At 48.6% G+C, this 18,140-nt stretch overlaps 1 protein-coding gene across 2 annotated transcripts; it reads right to left on the reverse strand.

Moving 5' to 3' along the window:
* Window positions 1-1,206: 1,206 nt before the first annotated feature.
* LOC137915670 (histone RNA hairpin-binding protein-like) lies at window positions 1,207-17,764 on the reverse strand. 2 transcript variants are annotated; one of them, XM_068758817.1, is made up of 8 exons: window positions 17,635-17,764; window positions 15,981-16,109; window positions 6,308-6,401; window positions 6,155-6,246; window positions 4,843-4,965; window positions 3,282-3,437; window positions 3,091-3,199; window positions 1,207-1,693 (listed from the first exon to the last, which is right to left on the reverse strand). In XM_068758817.1, the coding sequence occupies exons 1-8, from the start codon at window positions 17,670-17,672 to the stop codon at window positions 1,622-1,624; spliced, it is 813 nt and encodes a 270-aa protein (XP_068614918.1). In that variant the 5' UTR covers window positions 17,673-17,764; the 3' UTR covers window positions 1,207-1,621. The 2 variants fall into 2 exon arrangements, with proteins under 2 accessions (XP_068614918.1, XP_068614917.1); XM_068758816.1 differs by having other exon boundaries at window positions 3,097-3,199; window positions 6,155-6,226; window positions 6,303-6,401.
* Between the last annotated feature and the right edge of the window lie 376 nt (window positions 17,765-18,140).

The following is an 18,140-nucleotide window of genomic DNA, read 5'->3' on the forward strand; positions in this document are numbered from 1 at the left end:
GAGACCGAGGTTACCTGCAGCAAGACCACAAAGACGGTCTAAGGTCTGTCCATCTCTTGTTGCCAAAAGAAGAATGTCGGTAAACACGTTATTGTGGCATGATGCCAGGCCAGGAGTGTTCATGAACTGTTTGTTTAGTCGCCCTCCCAGGACTCTGGGGGGCAGGCGTCGCCCTCCCAGGACTCCGGGGGGCAGGCGTCGCCCTCCCAGGACTCCGGGGGGCAGGCGTCGCCCTCCCAGGACTCCGGGGGGCAGGCGTCGCCCTCCCAGGACTCCGGGGGGCAGGCGTCGCCCTCCCAGGACTCCGGGGGGCAGGCGTCGCCCTCCCAGGACTCCGGGAGGCAGGCGTCGCCCTCCCAGGATTCCGGGGGGCAGGCGTCGCTCTCCCAGGACTCCGGGGGGCAGGCGTCGCCCTCCCAGGACTCCGGGGGGCAGGCGTCGCCCTCCCAGGACTCCGGGGCGTACGCGTCGCTCTCCCAGGACTCTGGGGGGTACGCGTCGCTCTCCCAGGACTCTGGGGGGCACGCGTCACCCTCCCAGGACTCTGGGGGGCACGCATCACCCTCCCAGGACTCTGGGGGGTACGCGTCGCTCTCCCAGGACTCTGGGGGGCACGCGTCGCTCTCCCAGGACTCTGGGGGGTACGCGTCGCTCTCCCAGGACTCTGGGGGGCACGCGTCACCCTCCCAGGACTCCGGGGGGTACGTGTCACCCTCGCAGGACTCTGGGGGGCACGCGTCGCCCTCCCAGGACTCTGGGGGGTAGGCGTCGCCCTCCCAGGACTCTCGGGGGTAGGCGTCGCCCTCCCAGGACTCTGGGGGGCACGCGTCGCTCTCCCAGGACTCTGGGGGGCACGCGTCGCTCTCCCAGGACTCTGGGGGGCACGCGTCGCTCTCCCAGGACTCTGGGGGTACACGCTCAACCAGAAAGAGGTCGCAGGAAGTACTGGAGTGGGAACTTCCTGTTTTCCATGTTCTCAAGTAGGACATGCTGGTGTGTGTCACTTCTCCTTTGATCTCTAACCACCCCTTTGTTTTTGCCCTCGAGTGAATGGACTGCACTTATAAAGCGCTTTACGATCAGGCCTCACGTTCACCCTCCAGCGGGCGACTGCTGCCATGCAAGGCGCCGCCAGACCCGTTCGGGCTAAGACTTAAGCTAGTTTATGCTATTAGGCTAAAGAAATGTGAACAGGAACACGAGCGAAACCTTTTTATTTCAGTAGACATGACCGTCCCCAAATGACAGTGAAAATATCGTCATTAAACATAAGCAAGTTTGTTTCTTTTATTTGAAATTCTTTGCAGAGGACAAAGTGGCAAGAAAGACAGGAACATTGTATTAAAAGATGAAATATATATACGAACCATCGGCTCCAGAATGATCAAAGGACAAAGTACTGAACGTCTCTTGCTGTTTTACTGCGGTCGCTCCATCCACCGGTCCATTCTACGGAGGACGTAATCTAACGCTTGTGATGAGCGATGGGGGGGCAAAAAACAACCCAAACAGTCTAAACGTGAGCGAGTATGTACCAAACATTTGTACCAAGAACAGCATCCCTCAAGCTACCGGCTAGTGAGTGTGTGTGTGTGTGGGGGGGGGGGGGGCTGAATCCCGTCTAGGCCACGTCAGGGCTCCCTGTGCCCCCCGTCCTCTGGAGTTTGACTGGAGTCCCCAAATAGTCTTCATCCTGAGAAAGAGAGTGCATCAGGTTCTTTATGAGGACTCAGAACAGGGGTAGAGGTAGCGCAGTGGGAGGCGTCACCACCGAATTTCATCTGGATCAGATCCAGAGTGACGTTAACACATTTATGGATTCAAGAATCAGCTCTGATTCACTTTGACTTTTCATGTTGGTGGATAAAGACACCGAGAACAATCTAGAACCTTCTGGTGCTGATCCAGATCACCATGTGGACGCTGTAGATCTAGAACCTTCTGGTGCTGATCCCGATCACCATCTGGACGCTGTAGATCCGGTTAGGAGGGGGACGAGCTGCTTGGGGGAGGTCTGTGCTCTCTGAGTGCTTTTCTAGTTACATTTAAAAACGGTAAAATCTCCGAATCAGGATACGCGATCTTTAAGCTCTGTAGAGTTGAAGTGTCCCCAACCACCGGTACCCAACCACCGGTACCCAACCACCGGTACCCAACCACCGGTCCCCAACCAGCGGTCCCCAACCACTGGTCCCCAACCACCGGTCCCCAACCACCGGTACCCAACCACCGGTCCCCAACCACCGGTCCCCAACCACCGGTCCCCAACCACCGGTCCCCAACCACCGGTACCCAACCACCGGTACCCAACCACCGGTACCCAACCACCGGTACCCAACCACCGGTCCCCAACCACCGGTCCCCAACCACCGGCACCCAACCACCCAACCACCGGTACCGGGCCACGTCCGGTACCGGCCACGTCCCGGTACCGGTGGTTGGGGACCGGTGAACTACCCACCTAATGCTATTCCAGGAATGTCTTACAGATATTGGAATAGGGCATCTCGTTTTTGGTTAGGTAATAATAATGAATAATAAAAAATAAAAAAGCAAAGCATAAATTAACTTTAATGTGTCGGCCACGAAACAGCAGCGAAACACGTCAAACGAAACAGGCAGATATGTTTTATTGATCCAGAAGGAAATTCTGGAATACGAAGAACTAAAACTGATCATTCTTAAGGCTTCTCTTTAGTGAACTAGCTGACCCAATTGGGGGGGGGGGGGGAGGTCAGACCGCCTGAAACAGAGCTTTAATTTACAACTGATTTAAAGTGCAATTATTGATATGAAAAGCAAAATGCAAAGACTTTTCTTCACTTACTCTTGTACGACTTCGACCTTTCTCTTCGTACAGTGCTTATTATGGTCTGGTGCCCTATTATTACGACTATTACCTCTCTTCAGTTCAGGAATGGTTTCCTGGCTCGAGGTTATATTCGTATTACTCCATCTGCCCCCCCCCCCATAGTGAAACCCTACGACCAGTTCTCTGCCGGAGCCCGCCCCAGCTTGCATCGACCATCGGCGCTGAAGTCTCAACCAGAAGCTTGTCTGAATTTTAGATGCGTTACAATTTAAGGAAACACTCACCTGAAGTCCAGGAGGGGCGAGCGAGGCCGCCAGCTCAGGGGACTCTGGCAGGTCAGGGAAGTCCAGCTGAATGTCCATAATATCGTCCAGATCCAGCTCGTCTCTGCAGGAACAGGTGACAAGGTGACCTTGGGCGACAGCAGTCCAGGAAGCGGAGACACGTTTACACGCCCATCATCGCCTACCTGCTCTCCAGAACTTTGTCTTGGCCTTCTCCTGTGGGGGGGTCCCAGGCATGTAGCTTGACCTTCCATAATTTGATCTGCTGGTCCCACGAGCGACGGCTGTACTTCCTGAACTTATTGGGAGTCTTTGGGTGGACACCTGGCCGACGCATGTGTCTTAAAGAAAGGGCGAGACAGACCAGGTGAGTGTTGCCTTCTGGCGATCCGGTCTCTGCTGCCTTCTTCTGATTCGTGAACCAACGCCCTTCCTCACTGAACCTGGGGCCCGGTCATCACCTCCCACGCCCGTTATGCTCTTCTTGCCTGTCCCAGAACGGTTCTCTCCTCCGGGGTTTCCCCGGTTTGTGTAAGCAGTTTTATTTTGTAATAGATGCCATACTTTTATTAAGGCTTCCTTCCTGTTTGTACTGGAAAAAAGATTAAAAGCCTCAGGTAAAGCCCCTACTGGTGCCCTCTAGTGGCCGACTGCCGTCATAGGCCTCAGGTAAAGGCCTTACTGGTGCCCTCTAGTGGCCGACTGCCGTCATAGGCCTCAGGTAAAGCCCTTACCGGTGCCCTCTAGTGGCCGACTGCCGTCATAGGCCTCAGGTAAAGCCCCTACTGGTGCCCTCTAGTGGCCGACTGCCGTCATAGGCCTCAGGTAAAGCCCTTACTGGTGCCCTCTAGTGGCCGACTGCCGTCACAGGCCTCAGGTAAAGCCCCTACTGGTGCCCTCTAGTGGCCGACTGCCGTCACAGGCTTCAGGTAAAGCCCCTACTGGTGCCCTCTAGTGGCCGACTGCCGTCATAGGCCTCAGGTAAAGCCCCTACTGGTGCCCTCTAGTGGCCGACTGCCGTCATAGGCCTCAGGTAAAGCCCCTACTGGTGCCCTCTAGTGGCCGACTGCCGTCATAGGCCTTAGGTAAAGCCCCTACTGGTGCCCTCTAGTGGCCGACTGCCGTCATAGGCCTCAGGTAAAGCCCCTACTGGTGCCCTCTAGTGGCCGACTGCCGTCATAGGCCTCAGGTAAAGCCCCTACTGGTGCCCTCCAGGAATTGAAGGATCTACATTTTGATTCCAGTTCCTACAGTCAGTCTTGATGCAGCTGCGTCTTCATTTTAACTGCTTACATGCGTCGTCCTTTTATGCTTCTAGTTATTTGAGAGACGATTTAGATCAATACGACAGATATTCCAGCGTCAGCGTTTTGGCGGTATGACTGAAGGTTTGTGGGAAGTTCTGATGCAGTTGAGTGGAAACCACCTCATGGTGATAATAATGGCGTCCCTGGATCTGGATCAAGGACCTCTTCCTGATTTTCAGTAACAGAATAGGATTGCTATGCAACACATATGATGAAGATTCAAGTTCTGGAGGACTTCCTCGTGCTGCAGTGTGAAGACAAAGGGATTGTTGTTGTGCAACATAGTAGGGAGGCCACTAGCTGCTCTGTTACCTATTTATGTGATACTGCCAGTATTCATGTCACATCCTTTTGTACCCCAGAGGTACTTTCTACTATAACTTCAGTGATAGTCTCAGGCAGATAGGGACTAAGTGCAAATGTGATTGCGTGGACCTACCTTGGAACCTCGTTAACATATCTGTCGTAGGCCAGCGTGTTCTTGCCGTAATTGATCTGCTTTTGTCGTCGTAGCAACACAGCCTCATCCGTCTCCATGTTTTCGCCCTCTCTGGAATCACAGCTGCAGCAGACATGGTTATCACTCAGACCGCATGCGTCCGTCAAGCAATAAAACCTTTCTATATACGCTGCTCGAAAACGTGAAAGCGAGCAAATAACCAGAGTGTAAGACCCTCGGCCAGTGCCCGGGGGTGCCCGGGGGTGTCATGAGACCGGATGCAGAGCCCAAAGAAGCTGCTCCAGAATGGAACACCCAGAACGGCCGGCAGGTTGCAGGGAATAAATAGGTTACGCCTGTCCTGGAGGACGTTTAGACAAGTTGGCTCCGCCCCTGATCTGGTGTCACTTTGGTTCTGAATATAGTCCTCAATGAGTGAATCATTTCATATCCCTCTGATTGTTTTTACATTATTTTGCTCTTAATGAATCAGACAATGGGATTAACAAAGAACTGGAATATTTAACTCGAGATTTTGATCGTGTGATTTTAAGTGTTTCCTTGTATTCTGAAAGGCAACACGGGAGAGCGACGTAGATTAAAAATAAAAATGCTTATGGGTTAGGGGGACATTTGTATTAATAGCATTCAATTTTACTGCAAGTAGTACGCAGTTAACATGCATCGTGTTGGTTTCATAATCTGGGTTCAGTGTCCGTCCCCCCCCCCCCCCAAAGAGCTACTCGACTACCTGTGGAGCGTAAGAACTTCTCCTTCTCCTCTAACTCACCTCCTACCTGTGGAGCGTAAGAACTTCTCCTTCTCCTCTAACTCACCTCCTACCTGTGGAGCGTAAGAACTTCTCCTCCTCCTCTAACTCACCTCCTACCTGTGGAGCGTAAGAACTTCTCCTTCTCCTCTAACTCACCTCCTACCTGTGGAGCGTAAGAACTTCTCCTTCTCCTCTAACTCACCTCCTACCTGTGGAGCGTAAGAACTTCTCCTTCTCCTCTAACTCACCTCCTACCTGTGGAGCGTAAGAACTTCTCCTTCTCCTCTAACTCACCTCCTACCTGTGGAGCGTAAGAACTTCTCCTTCTCCTCTAACTCACCTCCTACCTGTGGAGCGTAAGAACTTCTCCTTCTCCTCTAACTCACCTCCTACCTGTGGAGCGTAAGAACTTCTCCTTCTCCTCTAACTCACCTCCTACCTGTGGAGCGTAAGAACTTCTGCTCCTCCAGACTGTCGATTCCCCTTCATGGCCCCCCCCACCCCCGGTCACTCTGAAGCTCCTAAACAAACATGACGCACCTGCCAGAAGAGCCGGAGGACGTTTTTCTCTCTCTCTGGGCGACCTCGGGGGCCAGTATCCTCCTCCTGTAGCTGTAGATCAGAGAGTGGAGGTCGGTGCTCAGGGAGGATGGAACGAGTGAGCGAAGCCCCCGGCCGACCTGCTTACCGCATGCCCTTCCTCATCTCCTCTTCCTCCACCTGGCTGCCCCAGTCAGAACGCTTGCCGCAGCGAGACACTGGGCTTGTGCTCTCAGGCGTTGTGAAACTAGGGACATAAGAAACAGGAATTCAGAGTCCAACGCGAGCAAAGCTAACGCGAATACAGGCAGATCACATCACAGCGCGGGTCCAATGGTTAGGGTCAGGGTTCACAGCGCGGGTCCAATGGTTAGGGTTAGGGTTCACAGCACGGGGGGGGGGGGGGGGGGGTAACTCGTCCTCCTGAATACAGGCTGGAGCACCGCGACACGAAGCAGATCACATCACGTCTAAACGCTGTTTCAGTGAGGACAGCTTCAGTGGCTTCTCAGTTTGCCTCGTCACACAAGGTCTTCAGATCCTGTCTGCGCACGCACACACACACACACACACGCACACACGCACAAACACACACACACACACACGCACACACACACACACGCACACACGCACACACACACACGCACACACACACTGCAGGGAGTCACCAAACAGGAGTAGTCTTTCTAACAGGCCTTTTATTCCAGAGTTTCACAGATCATCGTAAACAAATTCTAAACTTTTACGTTGTAATATTTACCGTCTTAAATTCGTACCCCGCTCCGCTGATTCTCGGAACGTGGCATCGCAACAATTTAACACGGAGTAATGAACAAAATGAATGTCTTAACAATAAACTCTGTTTCCTTATGGAATAGCAGCGGTAGCTTAGTGCATGTGGTGGTGGGGGGGGGGGCGGTTTGCGCTGGGGGGGGCGGTTTCTGACATGTCCTGTGTGGCGCTCTTTAATTGCACTAAACTTTGAGGCACTAATCCACACGGAGACGCTCATGAAACAAACATTGTCCTTCCTCCTCCTTCCTCAGGGTTGCGGCTGTTGGCCACGCCCACCAGCTGACCAAACCTTTCCGGCTTTATATTTCCCATACATGTTCCAGGGCATTCCATGTCTACCCTATCCCTAGCATTCTGCTTCAGGTTCCATTCTCAGCCTGACTGCGACTTCCCGGACGAGATAACACGGACTTCCTGGATGAGATAACACGGACTTCCTGGATGCGATAACATGGACTTCCTGGATGCGATAACATGGACTTCCTCGATGAGATAACACAGACTTCCCGGACGAGATAACACGGACTTCCTGGATGAGATAACACGGACTTCCTCGATGAGATAACACAGACTTCCTGGATGAGATAACACAGACTTCCTGGATGAGATAACACGGACTTCCTGGATGAGATAACACAGACTTCCTGGATGAGATAACACAGACTTCCTGGATGAGATAACACAGACTTCCTGGATGAGATAACACGGACTTCCTGGATGAGATAACACGGACTTCCCGGACAAGATAACACAGACTTCCCGGACGAGATAACACAGACTTCCTGGATGAGATAACACAGACTTCCTGGATGAGATAACACGGACTTCCTGGATGAGATAACACGGACTTCCCGGACGAGATAACACAGACTTCCTGGATGAGATAACACAGACTTCCTGGATGAGATAACACGGACTTCCTGGATGAGATAACACGGACTTCCCGGACGAGATAACACAGACTTCCTGGATGAGATAACACGGACTTCCCGGACGAGATAACACAGACTTCCTGGGTGAGATAACACGGACTTCCTGGATGAGATAACACAGACTTCCTGGATGCGATAACACAGACTTCCTGGATGCGATAACACGGACTTCCTGGATGCGATAGCATGGACTTCCTGGATGAGATAACATGGACTTCCTGGATGCGATAGCATGGACTTCCTGGATGAGATAACATGGACTTCCTGGATGCGATAGCATGGACTTCCTGGATGAGATAACATGGACTTCCTGGATGCGATAGCATGGACTTCCTGGATGCGATAACATGGACTTCCTGGATGCGATAGCATGGACTTCCTGGACGATGGAGCCAGTCATGGCCGCGAGACAGAAGATGTGTTGTGAAGCTGCTTGACCTGCTGCAGCTTCCGCTCAAGCCCGTTCTGACGATGACGATGGGGAGATACTCCTTCAGGTCTCAGGTCAGTTCGCTCCCAGGCTGAGGGACTCTCATCCCTCCGTGCTTTGTTAAACTGTTCAGAAGCACGATGGGTCTATTTGTGCCCCCCCCCCCCCCCCAGGAGTCGGGTTTGCCTCGGTGATAATATGGGCTGTGTATTCTATCATCTTTTCCTCTACACATCTTTTTATGCTGGCAGCTAGAGCGCGACAGCAAGGAGGGAGAACAATTGGGGGGTTGACCATCGACAAAGGGTCTATTCATTCTATGATTTATTGGAGAAGCATGTGATCGGCTTGGGAAGCTCGGAGGTCATTCTGATAGGAGATTATAACACCAATGTCCTTCGGAAAGACACCCCGACTTTCAAATCCTTCAGCAGCTTCTGTAATCTGCATAACTTCACCCAGCTGATTCAGCAATTTACAAGGGTAAGCACCACCTCTAGAACCATCATAGACCTAATCCTGACATCGGACAAATCTAGAATCAAAAACAGTGGTGTCATCGAGTGCAGTCTAAGTGATCACAACATGATCTTCTGCACTCGTAAAATTCATAGACCTGCAGCCCATTGTCATACCACAATAAACTGCAGAACCATGAAGCATTACTCCCCAGAAGCTCTAACAACAGCGCTGGAGGAAACTGATTGGTCTGAAACTTTAAACTCCGCCTCTGTCGAGGGGACCTGGTCTTCCTTTAAATCTGCATTTCTGTCCGTAATCGATAAGATAGCACCCATAACTGCTGTTCGGGTCAGAGCCCGTACAGAACCTTGGATGAAGGGGGAAATATTGAATGCCATCAAGCTCAGAAACAAATGTTACTCTGAGTACAGAAAAACCAACAACGAGGAACTACTTGAAAAAAGCAGAAAACTACGCAATGAGGTCAACAAAATGATAAAAAATGCCAAAAAGAATTTCTTAAATGAGAACATTGAGGCAAACAAAAGCAACCCACAAAAACTGTGGGAGGCCCTAAAACAATTAGGCTGCAGCAACAGACTCCAAACAAAAACCAGAAATTTCTGCATTAACTCAAGTGGTTCGCTCCAGACCGACAGGTTGGTGGTAGCAAATTGTTTTAACAGCTTTTTCACCACTATTGCCCCCTGTTGGTCAGCAAACTCCCCCCGCATTCAGGTCTGTACGGTTCTGACCACATCCAAACTCACTATGAGAAGCTAGGTGCTAAAAAGGACACTTTCTCTTTCACACCTGTAAATACCGTTGATGTGCTAAAACAACTAATTGCCCTTCAACCTAACAAGGCCACAGGCCTTGACAACATACCCACCCGGTTCCTCAGAGACGCAGCTGTCTCTATCGCCCCCGTGGTAACCCATCTGATAAATTTATCCATCAATCAGTGCCACGTCCCACAGGAATTCAAGACTGCGCGGGTTATCCCTCTGTATAAAAAAGGAAACAAATTAGAACCTGGCAACTACCGCCCTGTTTCCATCCTTTGTTCCATCTCAAAGGTTATGGAGAGAATAATCCAGGAGCAAATCAACCGCTACCTCGCTGAGCATAGCCTGCTCTTTGAATTCCAATCAGGCTTCAGAACATCCCACTCCACTGACACATGCCTCATATATCTGACCGACTACATTAAGCGTGAAGTAGACTCGGGCAAGTATTGCGGCATGGTTATGCTGGACCTCCAGAAGGCCTTTGACACCGTTAACCATTCAATCCTATTGAATAAACTAGGGGCGATTGGTTTTGATAGCACATCAACAAACTGGATGAAATCGTAACTTGAGGGACGAGAACAAATGGTAGACATAAACGGAACCTTGTCCTCGTCCCTCCCGGTAAGCTGCGGGGTTCCTCAAGGCAGCATTCTAGGACCGTTACTGTTCCTCCTATACATTAACGACATGAATGCTGCCTGTAACTGCAAATTGTTCCTGTTTGCTGATGACTCAGCACTCCTGATTTCGGGAGAGGACAAAGTGCAGGTTGAGGAGGCTCTCAGCTCTGAGCTCACCAGAATCCGTACTTGGCTTACTGATAACAAACTGTCACTACATCTTGGTAAAACCGAATCGATTCTTTTTGGGTCTAAACACTCTCTACGTGAGATAAATGTTAATGATTTCAAGGTCACAGTCGATAATACAGTCATCTCCAGCAAAGAAGAGATTACCTATTTGGGCTGTGTTCTTGACAAATACCTGTCTGGCGATAGTATGGCAACTAAGGTGATCAAAAAAGTCAATCAGAGAACAAGATTTTTGGGCAGAATGTCTGCTTTTGTCAACAAAAGTGCTCTCCGGACGCTTGCTGCAGCCCTCGTTCAGCCCCTCTTTGACTATGCTAGCACCTCCTGGTATTCCAACATCAAAGTGTCCCTGAAAACCAGGCTCCAAACCTCCCAAAACAAACTGATTCGGCTACTCCTCAATCTGGGGCCCATGACCCACCTTCTTCCTGGACATTTTGCTAGCCTAAAATGGCTCAGGGTAGAAGACAGGGTTAAACAACTCAAAATGGGATTGGCATTTAAAATAGTCAATGCAGCTCTGCCCTCAGTCCCCTCAATCCCTGCATACCTGACGGAACACCTCCACAGATTTAGTGACACCCACAGCCACAACACTAGAGGGAGCTCAAACAACAACCTGATTACCCCCTCCTACAGGACTAACATGGGTAAATCATCTTTCTACAATACGGCCACCCAAGGGTGGAACGGATTGACTCCTGCCCTCAAAACATGCACCTCTTTGGCCTCCTTCAAAAAGGCCCTAAAAATACACCTTTTAGGGGGACAGAAACGGAGATAGTCATCACGACTCTCTCCGGGTCAAACCCCCCCACCTTTTTTTTGTCCACCGATGTTGCACGTATTAATTGCTTTAGTAATTTATTGTAATTTATGTAAGTTATTTATTGTCATTTCGCATCAGTGGTGTAATTTATTTTAGATTAATTGTTAGTTTGCACTGGCGGTGTAATAACTTTTTATTTTTGTCTTTCTAATGTTACGTTGCATCAATTGCGTAATTTAATATTGGATTTATTTTTATTTGTATTGTTTTTTGTGGATGATTTATGTACGAAGGACTTTCAACGGAAACAAGCCCGCAAGGGCTTTTTTGAAATGCTCCTCTTAGACAGGATGTTTGACGGTATTTGTACTGTAATACATGCTACTGTGTGACTGTACTTGTACTCTAACATTCTATCTAATAAATATATTCATCATCATCACAAGCGGAAATGTAACCATGGCGACAGCAAGATTTCCACATGCCTGAACCACTGCCCCTTTCATCAACATTTCTAGCATGAATGCAGCTCAGCGTTTTGGAGATCTCCAGAAGCCGCCGGCCCCGTTGAGGGACAGTGTGTCGCGTTTCTCCAGGTGAGCGTAATGAGAATACCTGGGTAGGGCAGGTGTGTAATATCATTGCACCGGTGCACAGGGAGGCCCCGAGCTGTTAGACGGTCTGGATCTACTTACAGGAACGCTCTCCAAGATGCACTCTTGATGAATACAGGTACCGTCCACGTGGCGACTACCAAACCGGTCTGAGGTCTTTGCGTAGCCATCGTCTGGAGATGGCTTTGGGCGAGGAGACCTTAAAGGCCATCCTAAGGTCTCACCAGGGGTGTCTCTCGCTTCAGGGTGAGCCAACGCACTTCCCCCAACCCAAACCCTCCAGCCCATGAGCTCACACATTAGAACTGATGACATCTTCGTCTCTGCATCAAATTTGTCCTCAGCTGTATCTTGGACAGGCAATGTTCTTTCTGGCCATGGCCCATTCCTGATAAAATGTTTCTCTCTTAATATGAAGTGCTTTTCTAGAGCTGCAGCGTAAACAGGACACTGGCTGACAGAGTAGTCAAAGGCGTGTCCCGCCGATGCTACATGATCCAGTCCAGTCTGCTGTGGCCCCCCCTGCAGAGGTCGTCAGTGTCGCCGGACCATCGCAGGCGCATCACCCAACAGCAACCTGGAACACCTGCCCAACTTCAGCCCCTTAAATCTGAAGTCGACAGGGGGGGCGTCTTTGTTCTACAACAATCTATAAACAACCGCTTGGTCGTTGAGGCATCGAGTCGCCGGTGGGTTGCATCAGATGATGAAGTCTCCTCCTCCTCCTCCTTCTGATACACCCCAGGAAGACTTTACAACTGGGGTGCCCACACTTTTTCAGCATGCGAGCTACTCTTAAAATGACCAAGTCACAAAGATCTACACACTAAAAAAATGCTAAACATAGAAGTATTTTCAAATATATGGAGGATTCTTTATTTACAATGTATGCTGATGTACCCTGCGTAACCGCAGCACAATTTAATTAACTATGAAGTTCTTTTGTATTTACATCAGTTTACTTTGATGACTTGCATTGACTTGAATCAGGGATGCGTAGTCCGGACAGTAGCTGCTGACTCAGCCTCAAGCACGCTTCCAAATGTTCATCGGTCTGGTGGAACGGTACTTGGACTTGATGATCTTCATGGGAAAAGGCTGACTCGCATAAATAAGTGGAGCCGAGTAATGCAGTGAAGGAGGCGGCCCATGTCCTCATGTTTTGCAGCACATGTCCTCATGTTGGGGGACGTTTCCTCCAGAACTGGGTCTCGACTTCAGTTCGATGTCGGCTTGAAGAGTCTAAATCTCATTTTCCTCTCCAGAAGAGTTCAGGTGAAGCAGTGTTGCTATTTTTGATGCGAGTGAATCAACATCAGCATCTTCCTAAAAGGAAAGCACATGAATGTAGCGACTGGCTCCATCAGAGACAAGTCTTGAAAGCGATTGTGAAACTCTGACAGACAATCTGCTCCGTATAGCGAGCGCCGTCAAGCTGCACACAGGCCTTCCCTCGCGTCTCCAGTTCTGGAAATGAGCCAAATCATGGCGCTGGAGCTTTGAGGAGTGATATTTCATCTTTAGTTTGAACGCATTAACTGAGCTGATCATGTTGATCTCTGTTTTGTCTTTTCCTTGCAGCTCTAGATTAAGATCGTTCAGCATGTTTGTCAGATCGGTTAAAAACGCCAAGTCCAACAGCCACTGAGCGTCATTTAGTTGCTTCACGGAAAAACTCCTTCATCTCCGGATAGATCTCTCGGAATCTTTGCAGAAATTTCCCTCGACTCGGCCATCTCACATCAGGATGTAGCAACAACTCAGAGAGTCGCAGTCAGCCTTCTCCAGATGTGAACGTCTTTGGAGAGATCAGGCGATCTTCGTTGCCACATCCATGATCTCTTTCATGTTAAGGATTTTAGCGCATAACGCTTGTTGGTTTTTTATGCAATGGTAATTCAAGAAGTCTGGGAAAGCGTCGTCCTCCCTGCACTCGGCAATAAATCCATTGACGCTTCCAATCATTGCGGGCGCTCCGTCCGTGGTGATGGACACCGATTTGTACACTGGAAGCTGAGTTTTCTCAATAAAGCTTTTAAACGACAGAAATATGTCCTCTCCTCGTACGTGTTCTTTAATAGCTCCTCTTTTGCAGTGAGATCACTAAACACCAAACGAATAAAAACGCTCATCTGGGCCGTGTCACTCAGGTCAGTAGATTCGTCCAGCTGCAGTGAGAAACACTCTCAATCTCTGACGTCCGTCCACATCTGCTGGTTCCATCCTCAGCGTGGCTCCACAGCGCCGTGAAACTGGACTTCTGGACAGCAGAGCTTTGATTGAGGATAATATCTCGGCCTTGTTCTTAAAGTCTCGGAACAACGAGTCCGCTGCTTTAACGAACGCCTCTTTCACCATCTCTCCGTCTTGGAAGGACTCCTTGTTCGTAATGATGACGTGACTCACGCAGAACGATGCCTCGGTGGCAGCTTTTGCTTTTGAAGTATGTTGCGTGAAAAATGACCGCTGTCCGGACAACTGGGATTTTAATTCGTTAACTTTTCTTTTTCTCAGCTCGCTTTTCGGGGGAAAGTCGTTGTCGTATTTCCCATTAACAGTCCGAAAATGGCGCTCCACATTTCCCTTCTTCGTAAATGCGATGGTAGAATGGCAGATCAGGCAAACGCACGTGGAAAACGAAATCGTGAAAAGGATTCCACCTCCCATTCCGTATGAAAGTGAAATGTTTTTGCCTTCTTACTCGGTCCAGCAATGGTGATAAACTTTTTTAGTATTAAAGAAGAAGGCGGGGCTTAAAACCGGAGATACCGCCTGACTAGCTTTACTTCCGCTGTGCTTAGCACCTTTCTGCGCATGTGCGGTGACCTGAAGGTCAGAAAGAACAAGTTGTCATGTGACTGGCTGCCCTGCATGTCAATCAAACAATATGTCATCAACCGGTCGAACATAATGGGCAGCCCTGCTTTACATCTGAATGTGGCATTCCTCAGAATTGTAGCTGCAGTAAGGTGTATAGGGTGAAGCGGCGAGGCGGGGCGGGGCCTGGCCCCCTGAAATACTTTTGACCTGCTTGTTATACGTTGGTACCGTATTCTCACTACTTTATGACGCACCTGCTGATTCGGCGCTGTCTTATTAACGGCTGCTTTTTCGGTATTTTAAACATACAAAGGGCGTACTGGCTCAAAAAGCGCCGGCATGATAGCTGCGCAAAATAGAGCAGGAGCAAAACTGAGTTTGATACACAGCTTTTTTTGCCGGCTTCCCTTTCTTCATCGTCAGTCACTTTCCGTGCCGTGCGGCGCCTCAGAAATGATGCCGGCTTCTGCGAAGGCTCGAACAACAATGCTGGCAGACAGTTAGCCCTAGCATCTACCCTCCATTCACTAACGGTGGCGCTGCGCTGCCTTCCACTCCGAGTGAAACTGTGTTCTCCGTCTGTTCTCCAGCGCTCCCACGCAGCTCGCAGTTTAACGTTGAACGGTTGCAGTTCTTTGGTTAATCCACCGGGGATGATGATGATAAGCTAGCTTGCTAGTTAGCCCGTTAGCTAGCTTCACTTCGGTTTAGACGGTATCGGTGAGATCGGCGTGCACGGAGTCGCAGATCACAGGAGCCGAGTTGCTGCAGGTCTTCTTCTTGCTTCCTCCTCTTCCTCCATTGATTCATTAATGCTGGATTCTCTCTCCGCTGCTCTATTTCCATCAGCACACCATAATACTATGGTGAAGCGCAGCACCGGTACGTATCACTCCGCGAGCCTCCTGACTATAATACTATGTTGAAGGACAGCACCGGTACGCATCACTCCGCGAGGCTCCTGACTATAATACTATGGTGAAGGACAGCATCGGTACGTATCACTCCACGAGGGTCCTGACCATAACACTATGGTGAAGGACAGCACCGGTACGATAGGGCGTTCGGCACATTTTTAAGATAATTTAAGACTTTTACGTGTGTCTAATGGTCGTGAAAATACGGTATTTTCTTTCTGCTAAGTTCTGTTGATTTGTCCATAAAAACTACTGACAATTTTACCAAAAAGGTTGTTTCGATGAATATTAAGCCCCAATTTCTTTTGTTACGTTATGTTGAGTAAATTAAAAAAGTGGACAGAGACAATAAAACATTTTAACTTTCAGAGATTTATTTATTTATTGTCAATCTTACTTTAACAATCTCAATTCCCACTATTTAAATTTAAAATCAAGCTATTGAAATAAATAGCACACAAAGTGCCTCCGTTTATCTTACCTGGCATCCTTGACGTCGGCGCGGCTGGAGCAGCCGTCAGCGGAGCCACCGTTTCTTTTACTGCCAGCTGATTGCAGGTTTCCATCGATACGCCTCTTCCTGCGGTAGGACCACTGAGACGGGCCAGAACTCGTACGACAAGCAAGACAGTGAAGAATTTAATTTAAGCATTCAAATGTCAAAACGATGTTTATTACACAGTATATCCGATATATCGCGTATATCCGATATGTCGAGTACAGTAGTCCCTCGATATAATGCGGTTCATCTTCTGCGACTTCGCTGCTTCGTAGAGTTTTAATGCAATTTTTCAGATTTTTTTTTTTGCACTTGAACGCATCTTGAAACGGCGCAAGACGAAGGGGCGCGGTCGGAGGAACTGTGAAATACGCGCGAGTTGCTATTAATAACTTATTATGTGTTCAACCTCGTAGGTTGATCATTAAAATTAAATTCGTTATTTCTAAAAGCTACCATGTTTATTTGTTAAGCGTTTGTTTAATACTCTGTGTAAAAAGAGGCTTTTATTTTGTAGGAGCTTAAACGTCACGTCCCTTTTGGGTTTTGTTTCTTCCTGTTGATACATGTAGCCGCTGCCGTTCCGCTGTGCTAAGCTATCCAATAAAGCAGCATGAGAGGCTAAAGACAGCACGAGTAGAATATTTGTTCTTCTGCACTCCAAGCGGCTCTTTCCTCGACCTGCACGCCTTAACATTATTAACAGGAAAACGTTTACTGTACGTACTATATATTTATATTTCTCAAACAAATGTTTAGTTCTGAAAAGGTTTTGATCTTTGGTTTCATTCTATAATACTGAAACAATCTATTTAGATTAATGCCTGACTGTTAAAGGTGTATAAAGTGTGTGGTGAGGGGTTTTACAGCCTTAAAACATTTATGTACATGCATAATAATTGAAAAAAAAAAAAGATTACTACATTGCGGATTTCACTTATTGCGGGTTGTTTTTGGAACGTAACCCCCACGGAAAATGAGGGACTACTGTATATCCGATATATCGAGTATATCCGATATATCACCCAGCTCATAATATGCAAAGTTTCATTCGAGTGTAAGTTTACGCCGTTAGTTCAGACAGTATTTATTAGTATTTAGCTGTACTACTGTTTTGCGATTAGCAGTTGCTACTAAACCGTGTACTTGAATTCTGAATACTTTGTACTGACCTAGTTTGGTAAACACTAAATGCAGTTTGTTATCAATAAATGTGCTTTACAATTTGAGACAAGTATCTTTTGATGATATGGGTTAAGGTTTGTAGCTTTTATGCGAGACTCCGCCCAATCGAACGTCTTATCGCGATACTTGTGACCAGGCCTCGTGTTATCGGTTGCATCTCGGAACAGAGGTAGAGCTAACGGCTAACCGGCGACCCCGCCTGGTCACGTGACGGGTCGAGAGAGAGGAAACTACGAGACGCTGGATCGATGGATGGACCGAACTGCTCTATCGGCACAAAAAATGAAGAAATAAACATTCTAGCTTCGTTACATTTCATTAAATATTAACTCGGAATAGTCAAACGTAACAGTCAGGTACGTGCTGATTTGAAAACAAGAATACCAACGAACGACTTTCGTTATGGTGGAAAAAGAATCAATAGAGACGATGTAAAATATCGATCCCTCACCAAATGTCACGTGCTCGGTCCCTGGACCAGTCAGCCATCCTGCACCGAGACAAAGCGCTGCTTCTGGGTCTGCAGAAACCCGGTTACCCGCCAAAGGGGAAAGACGCGCGTCCCAAAGCGAGCCGACAGGTCACGTGACGGGAAGCGGCAAGAATTAACCCGGAAGTTCATTTCCTGCTTTCTTTTTTCTATGTTAATATATTTAAGGGGCTCCGTACCTCCATCCACAATATAAGACAAGATTCAAAAATGTAAAATATATGCGTGAATAAATACCTTCATAAATATAGAAATATAATTGCATATCAATAAATCAATAAAAGCGCTCTGCTCTCATTTTCCTTTCATGGTGCAGACAAAAACATGTATTCAAATGAGGGGGCGGTCTTAAGTATGCATTGGGTTGAACTGATCGCTATTGGTTGATCGACTCAGGTTCTCTGGTGACGTCGCTGGAGCTCTCACGCAAGCCGTGGAGACGGAACTCGTTGTTGTTTATCAACCAA

This window comes from Brachionichthys hirsutus, unplaced genomic scaffold (genome assembly GCF_040956055.1).
Source record: "Brachionichthys hirsutus isolate HB-005 unplaced genomic scaffold, CSIRO-AGI_Bhir_v1 contig_1483, whole genome shotgun sequence".
NCBI lineage: Eukaryota > Metazoa > Chordata > Actinopteri > Lophiiformes > Brachionichthyidae > Brachionichthys > Brachionichthys hirsutus.

What these genes read in the sequence shown, in the direction of transcription:
- LOC137915670 (XM_068758817.1), bottom strand. Translation starts at nt 17,672, where the DNA reads ATGGCTGACTGGTCCAGGGACCGAGCACGTGACATTTG. An exon ending in AAGAGGAGATGAGGAAGGGC is followed by an intron (nt 6,247 to 6,307) that starts ATGCGGTAAGCA and finishes CTGAGCACCGAC; the next exon opens with CTCCACTCTCTGATCTACAG. An exon ending in GACAAAGTTCTGGAGAGCAG is followed by an intron (nt 3,200 to 3,281) that starts GTAGGCGATGAT and finishes CTGTTCCTGCAG; the next exon opens with AGACGAGCTGGATCTGGACG.